This window comes from Salmo salar, chromosome 05 (assembly GCF_965601325.2).
Source record: "Salmo salar chromosome 05, fSalSal1, whole genome shotgun sequence".
Lineage (NCBI taxonomy): Eukaryota > Metazoa > Chordata > Actinopteri > Salmoniformes > Salmonidae > Salmo > Salmo salar.
Window position 1 is genome coordinate 15,517,768 of NC_138295.1, and position 23,762 is coordinate 15,541,529.

The following is a 23,762-nucleotide window of genomic DNA, read 5'->3' on the forward strand; positions in this document are numbered from 1 at the left end:
GGTTACTGGAGCAACGCTCTAGCCACTATGCTACCTGCTGCCCGACATGTGTTCTGCGGTTGTGAGGCCGGTTGGACATACTGCCAAATTCTCAAAGATTAAGTTTGAGGTGGCTTATGCTAGAGAAATGAACATTACATTCTCTGGCAAGAGCTCTGGTGGACATTCCTGCAGTCAGCATACCAATTGTACACTCCCTCAACTTGAGAAATCTGTGGCATTGTTGCGTGACACAACTGCACATTTTAGTAACCTTTTATTACCCCCAGCACAAGGTGCACCTGTGTATTGATCATGCTGTTTAATTAGCTTCTTAATATGCCACACTTGTTAGCTGGATGGTTTATCTTGGCAAGGGAAAAATGCTCACTAACATGGATGTAAACACATTTGTGCACAAAATTTGAGACATTTCTGCAATCTTTCATTTCAGCTCATGAAACATGGGACCAACACTACATGTTGTGTTCATGGTTTTTGTTCAGTATAATTGCATTTTAAACTGACGATTTATATTTAGTTGATTATTGGAGTCAGGTATGTTAGCTGGTGCTGGAACAAAAGTGTGCCACTAATCAGGCCCCTGAGGACAGGAGTTGTCCATCCCTGATCTAAAGCGCGTCACAGCTCAGTGTATGCATACCTTCTTTAAGAATGTTTATTTGTTTCTTTTTCCTCAAATAAGACTGTGGTTTATGTATCTGAAGCCTTGGCTTGGCGGAATCTTCCTCAATGCCCAGACCGTGTCATTAATGAGGCCTCTGGGCCAATGTGAATGTGTCAGGCTGCATTGCTGCCCTAGAGGCAGAGGCTACAGGTGGAGGGAGGGACTCCGACCTTAAGAGACATCTGGGTGTGTACAGAATGTCTAGGTCAACAAATGGAAAAACCAACGCAGGCCTGAGACTCACATATTGGACAGGGACTCCTTGAGAAATGACAGAGGGAGGTCTAGTTTTCACTGTTCCTGCCTGCCTTCTAGCTGTCCCATGCGAACCCTACAGCTGTACCTCTGGGCTTGGTGGGCCACGTAATGGACAAGCGGGCTGTCATGTGCCTTTTACTGAGGAGTGGCTTCCGTCTTTTTCCTGGTCAGGTCACATGTTCAGGAAAACTTGAGGCTCGGACTAAAGCCTTCCGCATGCTTCGGTTCGGCTGGCGAGTGTGCTCCGAACGAGGGCTCTCATACTCCCTTAAGACATTCGCTTGAAAAACGAGAAAGCAGCAATAGTACTGTTTGTCCATTTCGAGATGTCATAGCGACTCATACACTTCCTCAAAATAGTCTGAATTAATCTACGATTTCTAAAATCTTAAATTAATTTACATTTTTGCCGAGGTGATCTTATTTGCACAATGTTACATCTAACTAAGATGTTTGGTTCAGTGTTTCTCAAGTGAAAAAATGTACATAAATGATTAGTCTCTCATTGAATGACAACAAACACTTAATTGAAGAATCCCTACTGTTGACCAATCACCGGCGAAGGGGCGTACACTTCGGCTACCGACTTAGGCCAAAAAAACCTTCCCGAAGACCAGAAGGAACAAAAACTTCACAATGTGCTCCTAATATGTTGAACTGTTCCTGATGGGAAGCATGCGGATGCCTGAAGTCTCATACAGACACAACTTTGGACCAAAACGGCGAGACATGTAACTGAACCTCCCCTTTTTTATAAACAATAAAAATCTCTGACATAATTCTCTAGAAAATATGTTATAAATATGGAACCACACCCCTCATTTGATTGGTCAATTGTCCAGAGTAGATGACGGATCCTTTCTACACGCCACGGCCAATACGTTTCAGCTTCAGCTGGTTATCTGAGCCACATGGTTTTACTCACTCATGAAGAGGTGTTGGAGAAAAACATCCAGTCATGCAAATAAGAGTGGAGCTGTGCAGGACACCAGTCATCCTGAAGAGCTGTGCTCGTTTACGTTAGACTCATAGTTGTTGATGGACAGAGTTGAATAGGACCTATGGAATACACATATATAAGCAATATAATATTACACATTTTGGGGGTTGGCTGCAGATCAAGATGCAACATCAAGTGAGATTTCCCCTTCTGCTGTTATGTGCTTTATATGTTATGTGTTGCTTACACTTGTCTCTGTCCCTCTACTTCTTACCCCAGGTGGAGTCATTTATCTTGGACCAGGAGGACTTGGAGAACCCCATCATGAAGACGGCCTCGGAGCTGCTTTTGTCCAGCGCCACAGACGGAGTGGACCTCCGCACTGTCGACCCAGAAACACAGGCCCGCCTCGAGGCCCTGCTAGAGGCTGCAGGTACGACCTCTAAACCCTCACCTCTAACCCCTCACCTAGACACAGGCCTGCCTCGAGGCCCTGCTAGAGGCTGCAGGTACGACCTCTAAACCCCCACCTCTAACCCCTCACCTAGACACGGGCCCGCCTTCAAGGCCCTGCTAGAGACTGCAGGTATGACACTGAATCATCACTGGGCCCTAACCCTGGCCGCTGTCATTCAGAACCCAGCTCTGCCTGATCCCACGGTTCAGCCCTTTCCCTAACCTTCCTCTATTTAATTCAACTCAATTCAAACTCATCTCACCCCAAGACTTCGGCCTAGTACCCCCATCCAAACCAATTCCATCCAACCCTACTTGACCGAAAAGGACCCCACCAGCAACCCCATTCTACCCAACCAGACCCCAACCCTCCCCATCTAGTACCGCCCCCATACCTGCCACCTTGTCTTGCTGTCTGTTGCAGTTCTGCTTGATTTGTTGAAGTGAACATGTGGTTATCTGCAGCTAACAGCATAGCTTTCACCCATCATCTGACCAGCACTGATTACTTCAGGGGAAGGAAGGAGGCATTTCAAACAGGGGATCGTCAGCCTGATGGAAAGCCAGAAAGAGATGTATGTCCGTGTTTCTAATGTCAACGTGTGCGTGCGTGCATAGCCTTCGTGTGTCCGGCTCTTCAGTGTTGTAGTGTTAGAGCAGGTGCTTATGGGTTAACATTCTCTGTGTGTGTTATATGGACCAGGGTGTGTTTCTAGGTTTTACAGTATTCAAGAATGTAAATGTTACTGTAAAAATATTTTTCCGCATAAATATCAACAGAAAATGCAAATGACAGGAAAACGTCAATGTAGTCTTCACACACACACACACACACACACACACACACACACACACACACACACACACACACACACACAGGCCGCATCCAAAATGGCACCCTATTCCCTATCCCAGAGGCCTATGGGTCTTAATCAAAAGTAGTGCACTATATAGGGAATAAGCTGCCATTTCGGACGAAGTTTCTGTGCTGCCTTAATGATTTATTTCACCTTTATTTAATCAAGTCAATTGAGAACCTATTCTCATTTACAATGACGACCTGGCCAAGAGGTATAACGGAGAACAGAACACACAATACCACTGAACATATAACACACTATATACAGAGAAGTTTCATAAAACATATCATTTAAAACAAATTATGTTTACACCCCTTTTACTTTTTCCACATGTTACAGCCTGAATTGAAATAGATTAAAATGTGGATTTTGTGTCACTGATCTATACACAATACCCTATCATGTCAAAGTGGAATTTTGTTTATAGAACATTTGAGAAATGAACAAAACATGAAAAGCGAATAAGTATTTAAAACCCATTGTTATGACAAGCGTAAATAAGTTCAGGAGTAAAAATGTGCTTAACGTATCACATAAGTTGCATAGACTCAGTCCGTGTTCAATAATAGTGGTTAACATGATTTTTCGAATGACTACCCCACAAATACCATTATCTGTAAGGAGAGGAAGGAAACTGCTCAGAGATTTCACCATGAGGCCAATGTTGATTTTTAAAACAGTTACAGCATTGAATGGCTGTGATATGAGAGAAATTAGGATGGATCAACAACATTGTAGTTACTCCACAATACTAACCTAAATGACAGAGTGAAAAGATGGTAGCCTGTATAGAATAAAACATATTCTAAAACATGCATTCTGTTTACAAGGCACTTAACGAATACTGCAAAAAATGTGGCCAAGAAATGAACTTTTGTCCTGAATACAAAGCGTTATGTTGTTCAAGGGGTATGAATACTTTCTGAAAGCACTAGCTGTCGGATAGCTTTATTTACATAGAGATCCCAGAATTGCAGTGTAACTACCTAACATTTTGCCTCTGTTACGGCTGAGAAGCTTTCATGGGCACAAAAATCCAAAATATATTTTTTAATGTATGTACAGTACCAGTCTAAAGTTTAGACAGCTACTCATTCCATGCTTTTTCTCTATTTTTACTATTTTCTACATTGTAGAATAATAGTTAAGACATCAGAACTATGAAATAACACATACGGGATCATGTAGTAACCCAAAAAGTGTTAAACAAATCAAAATATATTTTAGATTTCAGATTCTTCAAAGTAGCCACCCTTTGCCTTGATGACAGCTTTGTACACTCTTGGCATTCTCTCAACCAGCTTCATGAGGTAGTCACCTGGAATGCAGTTCAATTAACAGGTGTGCCTTGTTAAAAGTTAATTTGTGGAATTCCTTTCCGTCTTAATGCGTTTGAGCCAATCAGTTGTGTTGTGACAAGGTAGGGGGGGTATACAGAAGATGGCCCTATTTGGTAAAAGACCAAGTCCATATTATGGCAAGAACAGCTCAAATAAGCAAAGAGAAACAGCAGTCCATTACTTCAGACATGGTCAGTCAATGCGTAAAATTTCAAGAACGTTGAAAGTTTCTTCAAGTACAGTCGCAAAAACCATCAAGCGCTATGATGAAACTGGCTCTCATGACTGCCACAGGAAAGGAAGACCCAGAGTTACCTCTGCTGCAGAGGATAAGTTCATTAGAGTTAACTGCACCTCAAAAATTGCAGCCCAAATAAATGCTTCACAGAGTTCAAGTAACACACATCTCAACATCAACTGTTCAGAGGAGACTGTGTGAATCAGGTCTTCATGGTTGAATTGCTGCAAAGAAACCACTACTAAAGGACACCAATAATAAGAAGAGACTTGCTTGGGCCAAGAAACAGGAGCGTTGGACATTAGACCGGTGGAAATCTGTCCTTTGGTCTGAGTCCAACTTGGAGATTTTTGGTTTCAACCACCGTGTGTTTGTGAGACACAGAGTAGGTGAGCGGATGATCTCTGTATGTGTGGTTCCCACCGTGAAGCAAGAAGGAGAGGGTGTGGGGGTGCTTTGCTGGTGACGCTGTCTGATTTATTTTTAATTCAAGGCACACTTAACCAGCATGGCTACCACAGTATTCTGCAGCTATACGCCATCCCAACTGGTTTGCGCTTAGTGGGACTATAATTTGTTTTTCAACAGGACATTGACCCAACACACCTCCAGGCTATGTAAGGGCTATTTTACCAAGAAGGAGAGTGATGGAGTGCTGCATCAGATGACCTCTACTCCACAATCATCCGACCTCAACCCAATTGAGATGGGTTGGACCGCAGAGTAAAGGAAAAGCAGCCAATAATTGCTCAGCATATGTGGGAACTCCTTCAAGACTGTTGTAAAAGCATTCCAAGTGACGCTTGTTTTGATAATGCCAAGAATGTTTACACCTGGATCTTGCAGCTAACTAGCTGCTACCTGAGTGACTATTGGCAACGTCGGTCACGGAATTAACACACATTATTACGGAGCTAGCCAGCTGAAGAGTTCCGTCAGCCACTCGTGGGCTTTTCCTGAGCTAGCCAGCTGAAGTGTCTCCTGGGCTACAATCACCTATCCTGACCCTTTTTACTGCCGATGCGGAGCCCCATCGGGTCTTCACGACTGGACCACCGACGTTATCTGCCCGAGGGAGTTATCCAACTGGCCCCTCCGTCGCGACGTAACCTGATCGCCTATCTGCGGCCGGCTAATCGTTAGCTGTCTTATCGGCTGCGATCTGAATAGGTCTATCGGACACTTTTCTTGGGCCACTATAACTAACTATTTTGCCAACACGGAACCCCACTAACCCACAGACGGAAACGCACGAGGTGGCTAAAAACAGACCTTCCACCAGCTTGCTACCTGTGGCCCGGCTAGCTGTCTGAATCTCACTGGACCCTTTGATCACTCGGCTAAGCATGCCTCTCCTTAATGCCAATATGCAATGTCCATTGCTGTTCTGGTTAGTGTTTATTGGCTTATTTCACTGTAGAGCCTCTAGCCCTGCTCATTATACCTTATCCAACCTCTCAGTTCCTCCACCCACACATGCTATGACATCTTCTGGTTTCAATGATGTTTCTAGAGACTATCTCTCTCATAATCACTAAATGCCTAGGTTTACCTCCTCTGTACTCACATCCCACCATACCTTTGTCTGTACATTATACCTTGAAGCTATTTTATCGCCCCCAGAAACCTGCTCCTTTTTCTCTCTATTCTGGATGTCACAGACGACCAATTCTTATAGCTTTTAGCCGTACCCTCATACTTATTCTTCTCTGCTCCTCTGGGGATGTAGAGGTGAATCCAGGCCCTGCAGTGCCTGGCTCCACTCCTACTCCCCAGGCGCTCTCTTTTGATGACTTCTGTAACCGTAATAACCTTGGTTTCATGCATGTTAACATTAGAAGCCTCCTCCTTAAGTTTGTTTTATTCACTGCTTTAGCACACTGCCAACCCGGATGTCCTAGCTGTGTCTGAATCTTGGCTTAGGAAGTCCACCAAAAACTCTGAAATCTTCATCCCTAACTACAACGTTTTCAGACAAGATAGAACGACCAAAGGGGGCGGTGTTGCAATCTACTGCAGAGATATCCTGCAGAGTTCTGTCCTGCTATCCAGGTCTGTACCCAAACAATTTGAACTTCTACTTTTAAAAATCCACCTCTCCAAAAACAAGTCTCTCACCGTTGCCGCCTGCTATAGACCCCCCTCGGTCCCTAGCTGTGCTCTGGACACCATATGTGAACTGATTGCCCCCCATCTATCTTCAGAGCTCGTGCTACTAGGTGACCTAAACTGGGACATGCTTAACACCCCAGCCATCCTACAATCCAAGCTTGATGCCCTCAATCTCACACAAATTATTAATGAACCCACCAGGTACAACCCCAAAGCCGCAAACACTGGCACCCTCATAGATATCATCCTAACCAACGTGCCCTCTAAATACACCTCTGCTGTTTTCAACCAAGATCTCAGCGATCACTGCCTCATTGCCTGCACCCGTAATGGGTCAGCGGTCAAACGACCTCCACTCATCACTGTCAAACGCTCCCTGAAACATTTCAACGAACAAGCCTTTCTAATCGACCTGGCCCTGGTATCCTGGAAGGATATTGACCTCATCCCGTCAGTAGAGGATGCCTGGTTATTTTTTTTAAATGCCTTCCTCACCATCTTAAATAAGCATGCCCCTTTCAAGAAATGTAGAACCAGGAACAGATATAGCCCTTGGTTCTCCCCAGACCTGACTGCCCTTAACCAACACAAAAATATCCTGTGGCGTTCTGCATTAGCATCGAACTGCCCCCGCGATATGCAACTTTTCAGGGAAGTTAGAAACCAATACACACAGGCAGTTAGAAACGCCAAGGCTAGCTTTTTCAAACAGAAATTTGCTTCCTGCAACTCAAACTCTAAAAAGTTCTGGGACATTGTAAAGTCCATGGAGAATAAGAGCACCTCCTCCCAGCTGCCTACTGCACTGAGGATAGGAAACTCTGTCACCACCGATAAGCCCACTATAATTGAGAATTTCAATAAGCATTTTTCTACGGCTGGCCATGCTTTCCACCTAACTACCCCTACTGCATTCAACAGCACTGCACCCCCCCCACAGCTACTCGCCCAAGCCTCCCCCATTTCTCCTTCTCCCAAATCCATTCAGCTGATGTTCTGAAAGAGCTGCTAAATCTGGACCCCTACAAATCAGCTGGGCTTGACAATCTGGACCCTTTCTTTCTAAAATGATCTGCCGAAATTATTGCAACCCCTATTACTAGCCTGTTCAACCTCTCTTTCGTGTCGTCTGAGATTCCCATAGATTGGAAAGCAGCTGCTGTCATCCCCCTCTTCAAAGGAGGTGACACTCTTGACCCAAATTGCTACAGACCTATATCCATCCTACCCTTTGAAAGCCAAGTCAACAAACAGATTACCGACCATATCGAATCCCACCGCACCCTCTCCGCTATGCAATCTGGTTTCAGAGCTGGTCATGGGTGCACCTCAGCCACGCTCAAGGTCCTAAACGACATCGTAACCTCCATCGATAAGAAACAATACTGTGCGCCGTATTCATTGACCTGGCCAAAGCTTTTGACTCTGTTAATCACCACATCCTCATCGGCAGACTCAGTAGCCTTGGTTTCTCAAACGATTGCGTCGCCTGGTTCACCAGCTACTTCTCTGACAGACTTCAGTGTGTCAAATCGGAGGGCCTACTGTCCGGACCTCTGGCAGTCTCTATGGGGGTACCACAGGGTTCAATTCTTGGGCCAACTCTTTTCTCTGTATACATCAATGATGTCGCTCTTGCTGCTGGTGAATCTCTGATCCACCTCTACGCAGACGACACCATTCTATATACTTCTGGCCCTTCTTTGGACACTGTTAACCTGTTAGGGCTAGGGGGCACTATTTGCACGGCTGGATAAATTTTTTTACCCGATTTAATCTGGTTACTAATCCTACCCAGTAACTAGAATATGCATATACTTATTATATATGGATAGAAAACACTCTAAAGTTTCTAAAACTGTTTGAATGGTGTCTGTGACTATAACAGAACTCATTTGGCAGGCAAAACCCTGAGACATTTTCTGACAGGAAGTGGATACCTGATGTGTTGTATTACCTTTAAACCTATGCCATTGAAAAACACAGGGGCTGAGGAATATTTTGGCACTTCCTATTGCTTCCACTAGATGTCACCAGCCTTTACAAAGTGTTTTGAGTCTTCTGGAGGGAGATCTGACCGAACAAGAGCCATGGAACGATGATGGCCCATTAGACACCTGGCGCGCAAGTTCATGTTGGGTACCCTCGTTCCAATACGTTATAAAAGAGAATGCATTCGTCCACCTTGAATATTATTCATGTTCTGGTTAAAAAAGGCCCTAATGATTTATGCTATACAACGTTTGACATGTTTGAACGAACGTAAATATATTTTTTCCCCTCGTTCATGACGAGAAGTCCGGCTGGCTTAGATCATGTGCTAACAAGACGGAGATTTTTGGACATAAATGATGAGCTTTTTTGAACAAAACTACATTCGTTATGGACCTGTGATACCTGGAAGTGACATCTGATGAAGAGAATCAAAGGTAATGGATTATTTACATAGTATTTTCGATTTTAGATCTCCCCAACATGACGTCTAGTCTGTATCGCAACGCGTATTTTTCTGGGCGCAGTGCTCAGATTATTGCAAAGTGTGATTTCCCAGTAAGGTTATTTTTAAATCTGGCAAGTTGATTGCGTTCAAGAGATGTAAATCTATAATTCTTTAAATGACAATATAATATTTTACCAATGTTTTCTAATTTTAATTATTTAATTTGTGGTACTGACTTGACTGCCGGTTATTGGAGGGAAACGATTTCCTCAACATCAATGCCATAGTAAAACGCTGTTTTTGGATATAAATATGAACTTGATAGAACTAAAAATGCATGCATTGTCTAACATAATGTCCTAGGAGTGTCATCTGATGGAGATTGTAAAAGGTTAGTGCATCATTTTAGCTGGTTTTATGGTTTTGGTGACCCTGTCTTTGAATTGACAAAACATTACACACAACTCTTGTAAATGTACTGTCCTAACATACTCTAAATTTATGCTTTCGCCGTAAAACCTTTTTGAAATCGTAAAACGTGGTTAGATTAAGGAGATGTTTATCTTTCAAAGGGTGTAAAATAGTTGTATGTTTGAAAAATTTGAATTTTGACATTTATTTGGATTCAAATTTGCCGCTCTTGAAATGCACCTGCTGTTGATGGAGTGCACCACGGGTGGGACGCTTGCCACCATGGCCTTTTTTGCCTTTACCTCCCTTATCTCACATCATTTGCTCACATTGTATATAGTCTTGTTTTTTTTCTACTGCATCATTGATTGTATGTTGTTTTACTCCATGTGTAACTCTGTTTTTGTATGTTGTCGAACTGCTTTGCTTTATCTTGGCCAGGTTGCAATTGTAAATGAGAACTTGTTCTCAACTTGCCTACCTGGTTAAATAAAGGTGAAATTAAAAATGTGCAAAGCTGTCGAGGCAAAAGGTGGCTACTTTGAGGAATCTAAAATATATTTTGATTTCATGTGTTATTTCATAGTTTTGCTGTCTTCACTACTATTCCACAACGTAGAAAATCAATACAACTTGAATGAGTGGGTGTGTCCAAACTTTCGACTGGTACTGTACATTCGGAAATTGTTCAGACCCCTGGACTTCTTCCACATTTTGTTACCTTACGGCCTTATTCTAAAATGTATTATATAAAAACATGTCGTTATCAATCTAGACACAACATCCCATTATGACGAAGCAAAAACCTTTTTAGAAATGTTTGCAAATTTATATATATATATATATATATAAAACAAAAACGGATACCTTATTTACCTAAGTACTCAGACCCTTTGCTATGAGACTCGAAATTGAGCTCAGGTGCATCTTGTTTCCATTTATTGTCCTTGAGATGTGGATTCCAATCAAGTTGTAGAAACCTGTGGTTAATTCAGTTGATTGGACATGATTTGGAAAGGCACACACCTGTCTATATAAGGTCTCACAGTTGACAGTGCATGTCTGAGCAAAAACCAAGCCATGAGGTTGAAGGAATCGTCCGTAGAGCTCCGAGACAGGATTGTGTCGAGGCACAGATCTGCGGTAGGGTACAAAAAAAATGCTGCATTGAAGGGCCCCAAGAACAGTGGCCTCCATCGTTCTTAAATGGAAGAAGTTTGGAATACACGAAGACTCATCTTAGAGCTGGCCGCCCGGCCAAACTGAGTAATCGGGGCAGAAGGGCCTTGGTCGGAGGTGACCAAGAACCCGATAGTCACTCTGACAGAGCTCCAGAGTTCCTCTGTGGAGATGGGAGAACCTTCCAGAAGGACAACCATCTCTGCAGCACTCCACCAATCAGGCCTTTATGGTTGAGTTGCCAGAAGGAAGCCACTCCTCAGTAAAATGCACATGACACTCCTCTTGGAGTTGGAGGTCTCTGACAATGAGAAACAAGATTCTCTGGTCTGATGAAACCAAGATTGAACTTGTCTGTCGGCCCTGCATTAAAGACCATAATTGGATAAAGAAATTGTGATAAATAAAAACGTATTCCAATTTAATTACCAAAAAATGTGCCATATAAATTGGAAAAGAGTTGACAAGATTTTCCATGTACCTATTCCATGGCACATGGTTTATGAATTGACACGCAAAACAACGCCGGATTCAAAACTTCTAATTTTTCAATTTACAATTGTTATACAATATTCTTGCAACCAATAGAATGTTATAGATATGGGGATACAATCTTCCCAGCTCTGCAGATTCTGCTGTGAAGAGACAGAATCATTAGATCATTTATTTTGGTACTGTCCATATGTAGCTTGTTTTTGGTCACAGGTTCAGGAATGGATGAAGAATTACAACATTTGCCTGGAACTAACACTGCAGATAGCAATACTGAGTGATTTGAAAAGTCATAGTCAGTCAATCAATAATACAATAATTATTTTAGCAAAATTGTTTCTTTAATTTACAATCTGTAGAAGCTATGAGAATAGAACGGTTCAGTACTTTTGTGCAGCATCACAGCACAGTTGAAAAAATATGTAAAATAGAAATCCAAACTGGATGGTGCTGAAGGGTGCGACTAATTACAAGATAACCAATGTAAAACATACGTGGTCTGTAAAATGTATATAGGTTCATAGATGGTGTGAAATAGCACCGTTACAAATAGAAATCAAACTGGATGGACATCAGAAATAGAGGAAGGACTAAAAACAAACAAACAAAATATAACTATCATAAAGTAGATTATGTATAAACTCAAGGTAGAAGCCTAAGAGTTATTGTTTTAGTTTACTCAAATTGGGAGAGGGGTGGTTGGGTTTGCGGGGAATAATAAAGGTGTATATAAAAAAAAACAGGTTATTTATGTCTATGTACCAAGAAAATATATGGGGGATTTGAAATGACTATTGCATTGATGGAAGCAACAATCTTTCTGCAATATTAAAGCTGATCCACCCCTTAAGAAAGAAAATAGAAAGATTGAACTCTTTGGCCTGTGTCACGTCTGGAGGAAACCTGGCACCATCCCTCTGGTGACTCATGGCGTTGGCAGCATTATGCTGTGGGGATGTTTTTCAGCGGCAGGGACGGGGAGACTAGTCAGGATCAAGGGAAATATGAACGGAGCAAAGTACAGAGATCCTTGATGAAAACCTGCTCTAGAACGCTCAGGACCTCCGACTGGGGCCAAGGTTCACCTTCCAACAAGACAACGACCCTAAGCACACAGCCAAGACAACACAGGAGTGGCTTCGGGACCAGTCTCTGAATGTCCTTGAGTGGCCCAGCCAGAGCCTGGACTTGAACCTTATCGAACATCTCTGGATAGACCTGGAAATAGCTGTGCAGCTACGCTCCCCATCGAACCTGAAAGAGCTTGAGAGGATCTGTAGAAAAGATTGCGGAAAAACTCTCCAATTACAGTAGTGCCAAGCTTGTAGCTCCGTACCCAAGAAGACTCAATGCTGTAGTCACTGCCACACGTGCTTCAACAAAGTACTGAGTAAAGCGTCTGAATACTTATGTAAATGTGGTATTTCAGGTTTTTTATTTTATACATTTGCAAAAATGAATACAAATTTTTGTCATTATGGGGTGTTGTGTTCAGATTGAGGGGGGGAAATAACTTTGTTAATTTTAGAATAAGGCTGTAACGTAACAAATTGTGGAAAAAGTAAAGGGGTCTGAATTCTTTCCGAATGCACTATATATAGTTACTTTAATACTTCATTTGTAAGTTTGAGAACATAGAGACATTATGTGTAAGATGGTGCCGGAGCAGAAGCCAGACGTTTTACGTGCCCCCAACTGATTGTTTATTTACGTTGTTTGTAAATTTTTTTTTACAGTTTTTGTACTTAATGTTGCCGCGACCGTCTCTTATGACCGAAAAGAAGTTCTAGAGATCAGGACTGTGATTACTCACCACAGACTAGCAAAATCCTTTTTCTTCTCGACTCTGACAAGCCCGAGGCGGAGGATATACAGCTCCCTCCCCCGACCCCAGTGATCTGCGTGAAGAGGAGGCGGAGAAAGAGAGGCCGGAGGGCGGGCGGCCTTCTGAGGAGTCGGAGGCGCTCGAATAAACCACTCCCTCAATTCTGCTTTATTGGACAATAAAATGGACGACTTATTGGGAAGATTAAACTACCAACGGGACATTAAAAACTGTAACATCTTATGCTTCACGGAGTCGTGGCTGAACGACGACAATATCAACGTACAGCTGGCTGGTTATACGATGTACACGCAGGATAGAACAGCAGCGTCTGGTAAGACAAGGGGTGGCAGTCTATGTATTTTTGTAAACAGCTGGTGCACGATATCTAAGAGTTTCTCATGATAAGCTGCTGAGAGTTTATCTATATTCTTTGTAGCTGTTTACATACCAACAGTCAGAGGCTGGCACTAAGATAGCATTGAAAAAGCTGTATTCCGCCATAAGCAAACAAGAAAACGCTCACCCAGAGGCGGTGCTCCTAGTTGCCGGGAACTTTAATGCAGGGAAACTTAAGTCAGTTTTACAAAATTTCTATCAACATGTTAAATGTACAACCAGAGGGACAAGAACTCTGGACCATCTATACTCCACACACAGATGCATACAAAGCTCTCCCTCGCCCTCCATTTGGCAAATCTGACCATAATTCCATTGGAAGTACCAGTGGAAGCAGCAACAGATGCTAAGCTACAGGACTGTTCTGCTTGCACAGACTGGAATATGTTCCGGGATTCCTCCACTGGCATTGAGGAGTACACCACATCTGTCATTGGCTTCATCAATAAGTGCATCGATGACGTCGTCCCCACAGTGACCGTACGTACATACCCCAACCAGAAGCCATGGATTACAGGCAACGTCTGCACCGAGCTAAAGGCTAGAGCTGCCGCTTTCAAGGAGCGGGACTCTAACACGGAAGCTTATAAGAAATCTCGCGATGCTCTCCGATGAACCATCAAACAGTCAAAGCATCAATACAGGACTAAGATCGAATCGTACTACACCGGCTCTGACGCTCGTCGGATGTGGCAGGGCCTGCAAACCATTACAGACTACAAAGGGAAGCACAGCCGAGAGCTGCCCTGTGACACGAGCGAACTAGACGAGCTAATCTACTTCTATGCTCGCTTTGAGGCAAATAACACTGAAACAGGCATGAGAACACCAGCTGTAATGAAAGATTATGATCACACTCTCCGCAGCCGATGTGAGTAAGACCTTTTAAACAGGTCAACGTTCACAAGGCCACCGGGCCAGACGGATTACCAGGACGTGTACTACGAGCATGTGCTGACCAGCTGGCAAGTGTCTTTACTGACATTTTCAACCTCTCCCTGACCCAGTCTGTAATATCAAATGTATTTGTCACATACACATGGTTAGCAGGTGTTATTGCAAGTGTAGCGAAATGCTTGTGCTTCCAACCATGCAGTAATATCTAACAAGTAATCTACCAATTCCACAACAACTACCTTGTACACACAAGTGTAAAGGAATGAATACGAATATGTACATAAAAATATATAAATGAGTGATGGCCGAACGGCATAGGCAAGATGTAACAGATGGTATGGAGTACAGTATATACATATGAGATGAGTATTGTAGGGTATGAAAACATATAAAGCAGCATTGTTTAAAGTGGCTAGTGATACATTACATCAGGATGGCAAGATGCAGTAGATGGTATAGAGTACAGTATATACATATGAATTGAGTAATGTAGATTATAAAAGCATATAAAGTGGCATTGTTTAAAGTGGCTAGTGATACATCTAATTACATAAAGATGGCAAGATGCAGTAAATGGTATGGCGTACAGTATATACATATGAGATGAATAATGTAGGTTATGTAAACATTATCTAATATAAATAATATAAAGTGGCAAGTGATAAATTGATTACATCAATTTTCCCATTATTAAAGTGGCTTGAGTTGAGTCAGTATGTTGGCAGCAGCCACTCAATGTTAGTGATGGCTGTTTAACAGTCTGATGGCCTTGAGATAGAAGCTGTTTTTCAGTCTGTCGCTTCCAGCTTTGATGCACTTGTACTGACCTCGCCTTCTGGATGTTAGCGGGGTGAACAGGCAGTGGCTCGGGTGGTTGTTGTCCTTGATGATCTTTTTGGCCTTCATGTGACATTTGGTGGTGTAGGTGTCCTGGAGGGCAGGTAGTTTGCCCCCGCCCATAACCCTCTAGACAGCCTTCCGGTTGTGGGCGGAGCAGTTGCCGTACCAGGCGGTGATACAGCCCGACAGGATGCTCTCGATTGTGCATCTGTAAAAGTCTGAGTGTTTTTGGTGACAAGCCGAATTTCTTCAGCCTCCTGAGGTTGAAGAGGCACTGCTGCGCCTTCTTCACCACACTGTCTGTGTGGGTGGACCATTTCAGTTTGTCCGTGATGTGTACGCCAAGGAACTAAACTCTCCACCCTCTCCACTACTGTCCCGTCAATGTAGATAGGGGGGTGCTCCCTCTGCTGTTTCCTGAAGTCCACGATCATCTCTTTTGTTTTGTTGACATTGAGTGCGAGGTTATTTTCCTGACACCACACTCCGAGGGCCCTCACCTCCTCCCTGTGGGCCCTCTCATCGTTGTTGGTAATCAAGCCTACCACTGTAGTGTCGTCTACAAACTTGATGATTGAGTTGGATGCGTGCATGGCCACGCAGTCGTGGGTGAACAGGGAGTACAGGAGAGGCCTGAGAACGCACCCTTGTGGGGACCCAGTGTTGAGGATCAGCGGGGTGGAGATGTTGTTACCTACTCTCACCACCTGGGGGTGGCCCGTCAGGAAGTCCAGGACCCAGTTGCACAGGGCGGGGTCGAGACCCAGGGTCTCGAGCTTGATGAGTTTGGAGGGTACTATGGTGTTAAATGCTGAGCTGTAATCGATGAACAGCATTCTTACATAGGTATTCCTCTTGTCCAGATGGGTTAGGGCAGTGTGCGTGTGATGGCGACTGCGTCATCTGTGGATCTATTGGGTCAGTAAGCAAATTGGAGTGGGTCTAGGGTGTCAGGTAGGGTGGAGGTGATATGGTCCTTGACTAGTCTCAAAGCACTTCATGATGACGGAAGTGAGTGCTACAGGGCGGTAGTCATTTAGCTCAGTTACCTTAGCTTTCTTGGGAACAGGAACAATGGTGGCCCTCTTGAAGCATGTGGGGACAGCAGACTGGGATAACGATTGATTGAATATGTCTGTAAACACCAGCCAGCCAGCTGGTCTGCGCATGCTCTGAGGATGCGGCCAGGGATGCCGTCTGGGCCTGCAGCCTTGTGAGGGTTAACACGTTTAAATGTTTTACTCACGTTGGCGGCAGTGAAGGAGAGCCCGCAGGTTTTGGTAGCGGGCCATTCAGTGGCACTGTATTGTCCTCAAAGCAAGCAAAAAAGTTCTTTAGTCTGGGAGTAAGGCATCGTGATCTGCGACGGGGCTGGTTTTCTTTTGTAATCCGTGATTGACTGTAGACCCTGCCACATACCTCTCGTGTCTGAGCCGTTGAATTTTGACTCCACTTTGTCTCTGTACTGACGCTTAGCTTGTTTGATTGCCTTGCGGAGGGAATAGCTACACTGTTTATATTCGGTCATGTTTCCGGTCACTTTGCCCTGATTAAAAGCAGTGGTTTGAGCTTTCAGTTTTGCGCGAATGCTGCCATCAATCCACGGTTTCTGGTTGGGGAATGTTTTAATAGACGCTGTTGGTACGACATCACCGATGCACTTGTTAACCTCTCTGGGCTAGGTGGGACGAAATCGTCCCACCTACGCAACAGCCAGTGTAATCCCGTGGTGCGATTTTCAAATACCTTAGAAATGCTATTACTTCAATTTTTCAAACATATGACTATTTTACAGCTATTTAAAGACAAGACTCTCGTTAATCTAACCACACTGTCCGATTTCAAAAAGGCTTTACAACGAAAGCAAAACATTAGATTATGTCAGCAGAGTACCAAGCCAGAAATAATCAGACACCCATTTTTCAAGCTAGCATATAATGTCACAAAAACACAGAAGACAGCTAAATGCAGCACTAACCTTTGATGATCTTCATCAGATGACACACCTAGGACATTATGTTATACAATACATGCAAGTTTTGTTCAATCAAGTTCATATTTATATCAAAAACCAGCTTTTTACATTAGCATGTAACGTTCAGAACTAGCATACCCCCCCGCAAACCTCCGGTGAATTTACTAAATTACTCACGATAAACTTTCACAAAAAACATAATTATTTAAAAAAATATAGATACTGAACTCCTTTGTGCAATCGAGGTGTCCGATTTTAAAATAGCTTTTCGGTGAAAGCACATTTTGCAATATTCTGAGTAGATAGCCTAGCCATCACGGCTAGCCATTTAGACACCCACCAAGTTTAGCCCTGACCAAACTCCGATTTACTATTACAAAAGTTTGATTACCTTTGATGTTCTTCGTCAGAATGCACTCCCAGGACTGCTACTTCAATAACAAATGTTGGTTTGGTCCAAAATAATCCATCGTTATATCCAAATAGCGGTGTTTTGTTCGTGCGTTCAAGACACTATCCGAAGTGTAAATAAGGGTCACGAGCATGGCGCAATTCGTGACAAAAGATTTCTAAATATTCCATTACCGTACTTCGAAGCATGTCAACCGCTGTTTCAAATCGATTTTTTTATGCCATTTTTCTCGTAAAAAAGCGATAATATTCCGACCGGGAATCTGCGTTTAGGTAAACAAAGCATTCGGTCGACGCGGGCACGCGCCTGAGTCTCACAGTACTGTAACCAGCCACTACCCAAACGCGCAACTTTTTTTCAGCCAGAGCCTGCAAAGCCACGATTCAGCTTTTTGCCGCCTTCTGAGAGCCCATGGGAGTCGTAGGAAGTGTCACGTAACAGCAGAGATCCTCTGTAATGGATAGAGATAATCAAGAAGGGGAAGAAATTGTCAGACAGGCCACTTCCTGCATGGAATCTTCTCAGGTTTTGGCCTGCCATATGAGTTCTGTTATACTCACAGACACCATTCAAACAGTTTTAGAAACTTTGGGGTGTTTTCTATCCAAAGCCAATAATTATATGCATATTCTAGTTACTGGGCAGGAGTAGTAACCAGATTAAATCGGGTACGTTTTTTATCCAGCCGTGTCATTAGCCCTAACAGGTTAATGAACTCGCACACCGAGTCAGCGTATTCGTCAATGTTGTTGTTCGACGCAATGCGGAACATATCCCAGTCCACGTGATCGACGCAATCTTGAAGCGTGGAATCCGATTGGTCAGACCAGCGTTGAACAGACCTGAGGGTGGGAGCTTCCTGTTTTTATCTTCTGTCTATAGGCTGGGAGCAACAAAATAGAGTCGTGGTCAGCTTTTCCAAAGGGAGGGCGAGGGAGGGCCTTATATGTGTCGCGGAAGTTAGAATAACAGTGGTCTAGGGTTTTGCCCGCCCTGGTAGCACAACCGATATGCTGATAGAATTTGGGGAGCCTTGTTTTCAGATTAGCCTTGTTAAAATCCCTGGCTACAATAAATGCAACCTCAGGATATGTGGTTTCCAGTTTACATAGAGTCCAATGAAGTTCTTTCAGGGCCGTCGATGTGTCTGCTTGGGGGGGATATACACGACTGTGATTATAATCAAAGAGAATTCTCTTGGTAGATAATGTGATTGGCATTTGATAGTGAGGAATTCTAAGTCAGGTGAACAAAATGACTTGAGTTCCTGTATGTTATGATCACACCACGTCTCGTTAATCATAAGGCATACACCCCCACCCTTCTTCTTACCAGAGAGATGCTTGTTTCTGTCGGCGCGATGCGTGAAGAAACCAGGTGGCTGTACCGACTCAGATAGCATGTCTCGAGTGAGCCATGTTTCCGTGAAACAATGAACGTTAGTCTCGGATGTCTCTCTGGAATGCAACCCTTGCTTGGATTTCGTCTACCTTGTTGTCAAGAGACTGGACATTGGCGAGTAGTATGCTCGGGAGCGGTGCGTGAAGTGCCCGTCTACGGAGCCTGACCAGAAGACCGCTCTGTCTGCCCCTTCTTCTGCGGCGCCGTTGTTTTGGCTCGCCGGCTGGGATCTGATCCATTGTCCTGGGTGGTAGGCCAAACAGAGGATCCGCTTCGGGAAAGTCGTATTTCTGGTCGTAATGTTGTTGAGTTGACGTTGCTCTTATATCCAATAGTTCCTCCCGACTGTATGTAGTAAAACCTAAGATTTCCTGGGGTAACAATGTAAGAAATGACACATAAAAAAGCAAAATACTGCATAGTTTCCTAGGAACGCGAAGCGAGGCGGCCATCTTTGTCGGCGCCGGAAGTACCAACATGTTTCAAGCATATCACCATAGTCCATGTGCCCAAGAACACTAAGGTAACCTGCCTAAATGACTTCTGACCTGTAGCACTCACGTCTGTAGCCATGAAATGCTTTGAAAGGCTGATCATGGCTCACATCAACACCATCCCAGAAACCCTAGACCCACTCCAATTTGCATACCGCCCCAACAGATCCACAGATGATGCAGTCTCTATTGCACTCCACACTGCCCTTTCCCACCTGGGCAAAGGAACACTTATGTGAGAATGCTTTTCATTGACTACAGCTCAGCGTTCAAAACCATAGTGCCCTCAAAGCTCATCAATAAGCTAAGGACCCTGGCGCCTAACACCTCCCTCTGCAACTGGATCCTGGACTTCCTGACAGGCCGGTGGTAAGGGTAGGTAACAACACATCCGCCATGCTGATCCTCAACACAGGGGCCCCTTGGGGGTGCATGCTCAGCCCCCTCCTGTACTCCCTGTTCACCCATGTCTGCGTGGCCACGCACGACTCCAACACCATTCATTTTGCAGATGACACAACATTGGTAGGCCTGATCACCGACAACAACGAGACAGACTATAGGGAGGAGGTCAGAGACCTGGCTGTGTGGTGCCAGGACAACAACCTCTCCCTCAACGTGATCAAGACAAAGATGATGATTGTGGACTGCAGGAAAGAGGACTGAGCACACCCCCCTTCTCATTGACGGAGCTGCAGTGGAACAGGTTGAGAGCTTCAAGTTCCTTGGTGTCCAAAACACCAACAAACTAACATGGTCCAAGCACACCAAGACAGTCGTGAAGCGGGCACGACAAAACCTATTCCCCCTCAGGAGACTGAAAAGATTTTGCATGGGTCCTCAGATCCTCAAAAGGTTCTACCTCTGCACCATCGAGAGCATCCTGACTGGTTGCATCACCGCCTGGTATGGTACTGCTAAGGCATCTGACTGTAAGGCACTACAGAGGGTAGTGCATACGGCCAGTACATCACTGGGGCCAAGCTTCCTGCCATCCAGGACCTCTATACCAGGCGGTGTCAGAGGAAGGCCCTAAATATTGTCAGACTCCAGCCACCCTAGTCATAGACTGTTCTCTCTGCTACCGCACGGCAAGGGGTACTGGAGCGCCAAGTCTTGGTCCAAGAGGCTTCTTAACAGCTTCTACCCTCAAGCCATAAGACTCGTGAACATCTAGTCAAATGGCTACCCAGACTATTTGCATTGCCCCCCCTCCCCTCTCCACACCACTGCCACTCTCTGTTGTCATCTATGCATAGTCACTTTAACTGTACCTACATGTACATACTACCTCAACTAACCGGTGCCCCCGCACATTGACTCTGTACCGGCACCCCCCGTATATATTATTTTTTACAGCTACTCTTTAATTACTTGTTACTTTTATCTCTTTTTCTTATCCGTATTTTTTTAAACTGCGTTGTTGGTTAGGGGCTTGTAAGTAAGCATTTCACTCTGAGGTCTACTACACCTGTTGTATTCTGCGCATCTGACTAATAAAATGTTTGATTTGACATTGACAGCAATACAACATCCCCAGTCTTTTATCCCCCCCCAACCACCCACCCCACACCAAGGAGTCATACAAAAAAAAATTCTGACAGAAAATAAAATACACATAAGAGAAAATTAAATACAATTAATAAAATGTGTTACGATAACAATGGAATCCTATTTGCACAGTGTAGCCACTGACAAAGGACATAATGCCTATGCTGAAAATAACTAGAAATTCTTCACTAGCAGCTCAAACACCGTCTGGCCTATGACCGTGTCCCCCAGTCCTGTCCCGGGGACCTGAGGTGGCACATCACTGCCCCCGCATCCAACGCACTCGGCTCCAGTCAGGAGTTTGGTGGTGATTTGGTCAATTGAATCAAGTGTGCAGGGACTAGGGCAAGTACAAAGATAACCCCCAGGACCCCACAGGGCCAGAAGAAACCGGTCCATACAGTGGATGAAGAGAACAAGGCAACAGTGCGTGGGTGACAGACTATTAAATGTAATAAAATGGGTATCACAGTAACAATGGAATCCTATTAACAGATCACAGCCACTTACACAGGACATGATTGCCTATACTGAAATGTTAGCACTAAAGTATGTGGAAGATGGCATCTCTACATACATATTCACTACTCTAGAGGTAAAACATTAATACTGCTGGATTCACCTGGTGGGAGGTAAAACATTAATACTGCTGGATTCACCTGGTGGGAGGTAAAACATTAATACTGCTGGATTCACCTGGTGGGAGGTAAAACATTAATACTGCTGGATTCACCTGGTGGGAGGTAAAACATTAATACTGCTGGATTCACCTGGTGGGAGGTAAAACATTAATACTGCTGGATTCACCTGGTGGGAGGTAAAACATTAATACTGCTGGATTCACCTGGTGGGAGGTAAAACATTAATACTGCTGGATTCACCTGGTGGGAGGTAAAACATTAATACTGCTGGATTCACCTGGTGGGAGGTAAAACATTAATACTGCTGGATTCACCTGGTGGGAGGTAAAACATTAATACTGCTGGATTCACCTGGTGGGAGGTAAAACATTAATACTGCAGGATTCACCTGGTGGGAGGTAAAACATTAATACTGCTGGATTCACCTGGTGGGTGGTAAAACATCTGATGCTTCTAACCGAAAGTCACATTTCCTTGATACGTAAAACCTAAATCGATACTGTCATTAATGTGGTTCTTCAATTATTATGCAAAGTACTTGTTGGATGTGCATTTGGTGTCCATCTGGTTTACGCTGTGATATTTTCACACATCTGATCCAGGAAGGAGTTTTCCAAGTGACAGTCAAGTGAGGAACAGCTGTTGTCATAGCACATGCAATGCCAAAACAGCCAAGTGCTGGAAGAAAGGTGCTTGAGTAATGTCCAGAATATTTTGGTGTCTCGTTCTTTAAGTTGGTGAAGACCGTTGTGCCTGGATCCACGTTGGATTGAATTTCTCTAGCTATTTGAGGTTGATCGTCTGTATGCTTGATTTATAGCAGGGTCTCGTTAGATTCAAGAGAAAGCATCAAGGTAACGTGTTCATGTCTTTGTGCCTTGGATTGGACACCAAGTCTACTGTGCGCAGTTGTGTAGGATAGACTATTGCGTAACACCCAACACTTGCTATTAATTATTCTGCATATAATGACAAAAATGACAGCCTAATGGCCTTATTCATAATATGACCCGGGAATGAAATAACATGACAAAAATACATGTAGTTTTTCATGTTAGACCTGCAATTTTAAACAATACAGGTGGCTTGAAGCAGCCTACTTGAAATTGGAGTTTAGAAATTCAGCTACTGGAATAGGCCTACCTTGAAAATCAGACATTTCCTCATTCTATTTTAGGCCCTATATATGTACACTTATATAAATTCTCCAATTGTATAATATTGATGTCCTTAAATTACAATGATGTGCTTGAAAAAGTCCTTGAAATTGACTTGCCAATTTCTGCATGAACCCTGGTTAAAGTATGAATAGTCCTCGGCCTATGTTTTTGTATACAGTAGGTGGAGTAGAGGGACAATTTGCATAGATTCACTTGTATTCCTATAAGTATACATGTGGAACTGCATGAAAGTCCTTTCATTTTTGTTTCAAGCCATTTTCTCACACATTGGCCCCATTTTATTTATAGAAAGATCCATATGTTTTGTCACATACACCGGATAGGTGCAGTGAAATGTGTTGTTTTACAGGGTCCGCCGTAGTAGTACGGTGTCCCTGCAGGAAATTGGGGTTAAGTGCTCAAGGAAACATCGACAAGATATTCTACCTTGACTTGCTCGTGTATTCCATCCAGCGACCTTTAGGTTACTGGCCCACCACTTTAACCTCTAGGCTAGCTGCCACCCTAATGAGAAACATTAACACTGGGTTAGAGCAGAAATACCACAACAACAGGCAGCAAAAATGAAAACACATCAGACTGAATGATCAGAAGGTATGCATTGATCAGTCAGCAGATCAGGTCATGTTTTTGAAGGCGTGTGGTGTCAGACTGACTGATCAGCAGGTGTATATTGATCAGGTAATGTGTTTTTGAAGGAGTGTGGTGTCAGACTGACTGATCAGCAGGTGTATATTGATCAGGTAATGTGTT

General features: G+C 43.7%; 1 protein-coding gene across 18 annotated transcripts in view; it reads left to right on the forward strand.

Moving 5' to 3' along the window:
• Positions 1–23,762, forward strand: part of LOC106604312 (ankyrin repeat and KH domain-containing protein 1) — a 91,806-nt gene that overhangs the window by 12,521 nt on the left and 55,523 nt on the right. For 17 of the 18 annotated variants that reach the window (XM_082975067.1, XM_082975064.1, XM_082975079.1 and 14 more), the window contains exon 2: positions 2,145–2,298. In XM_082975067.1, the coding sequence (XP_082831193.1) occupies positions 2,145–2,298 (154 nt within the window). Of the gene's footprint in view, positions 1–2,144; positions 2,375–23,762 lie in introns of those variants that run through there. The other variant, XM_082975080.1, reaches the window with a different exon arrangement.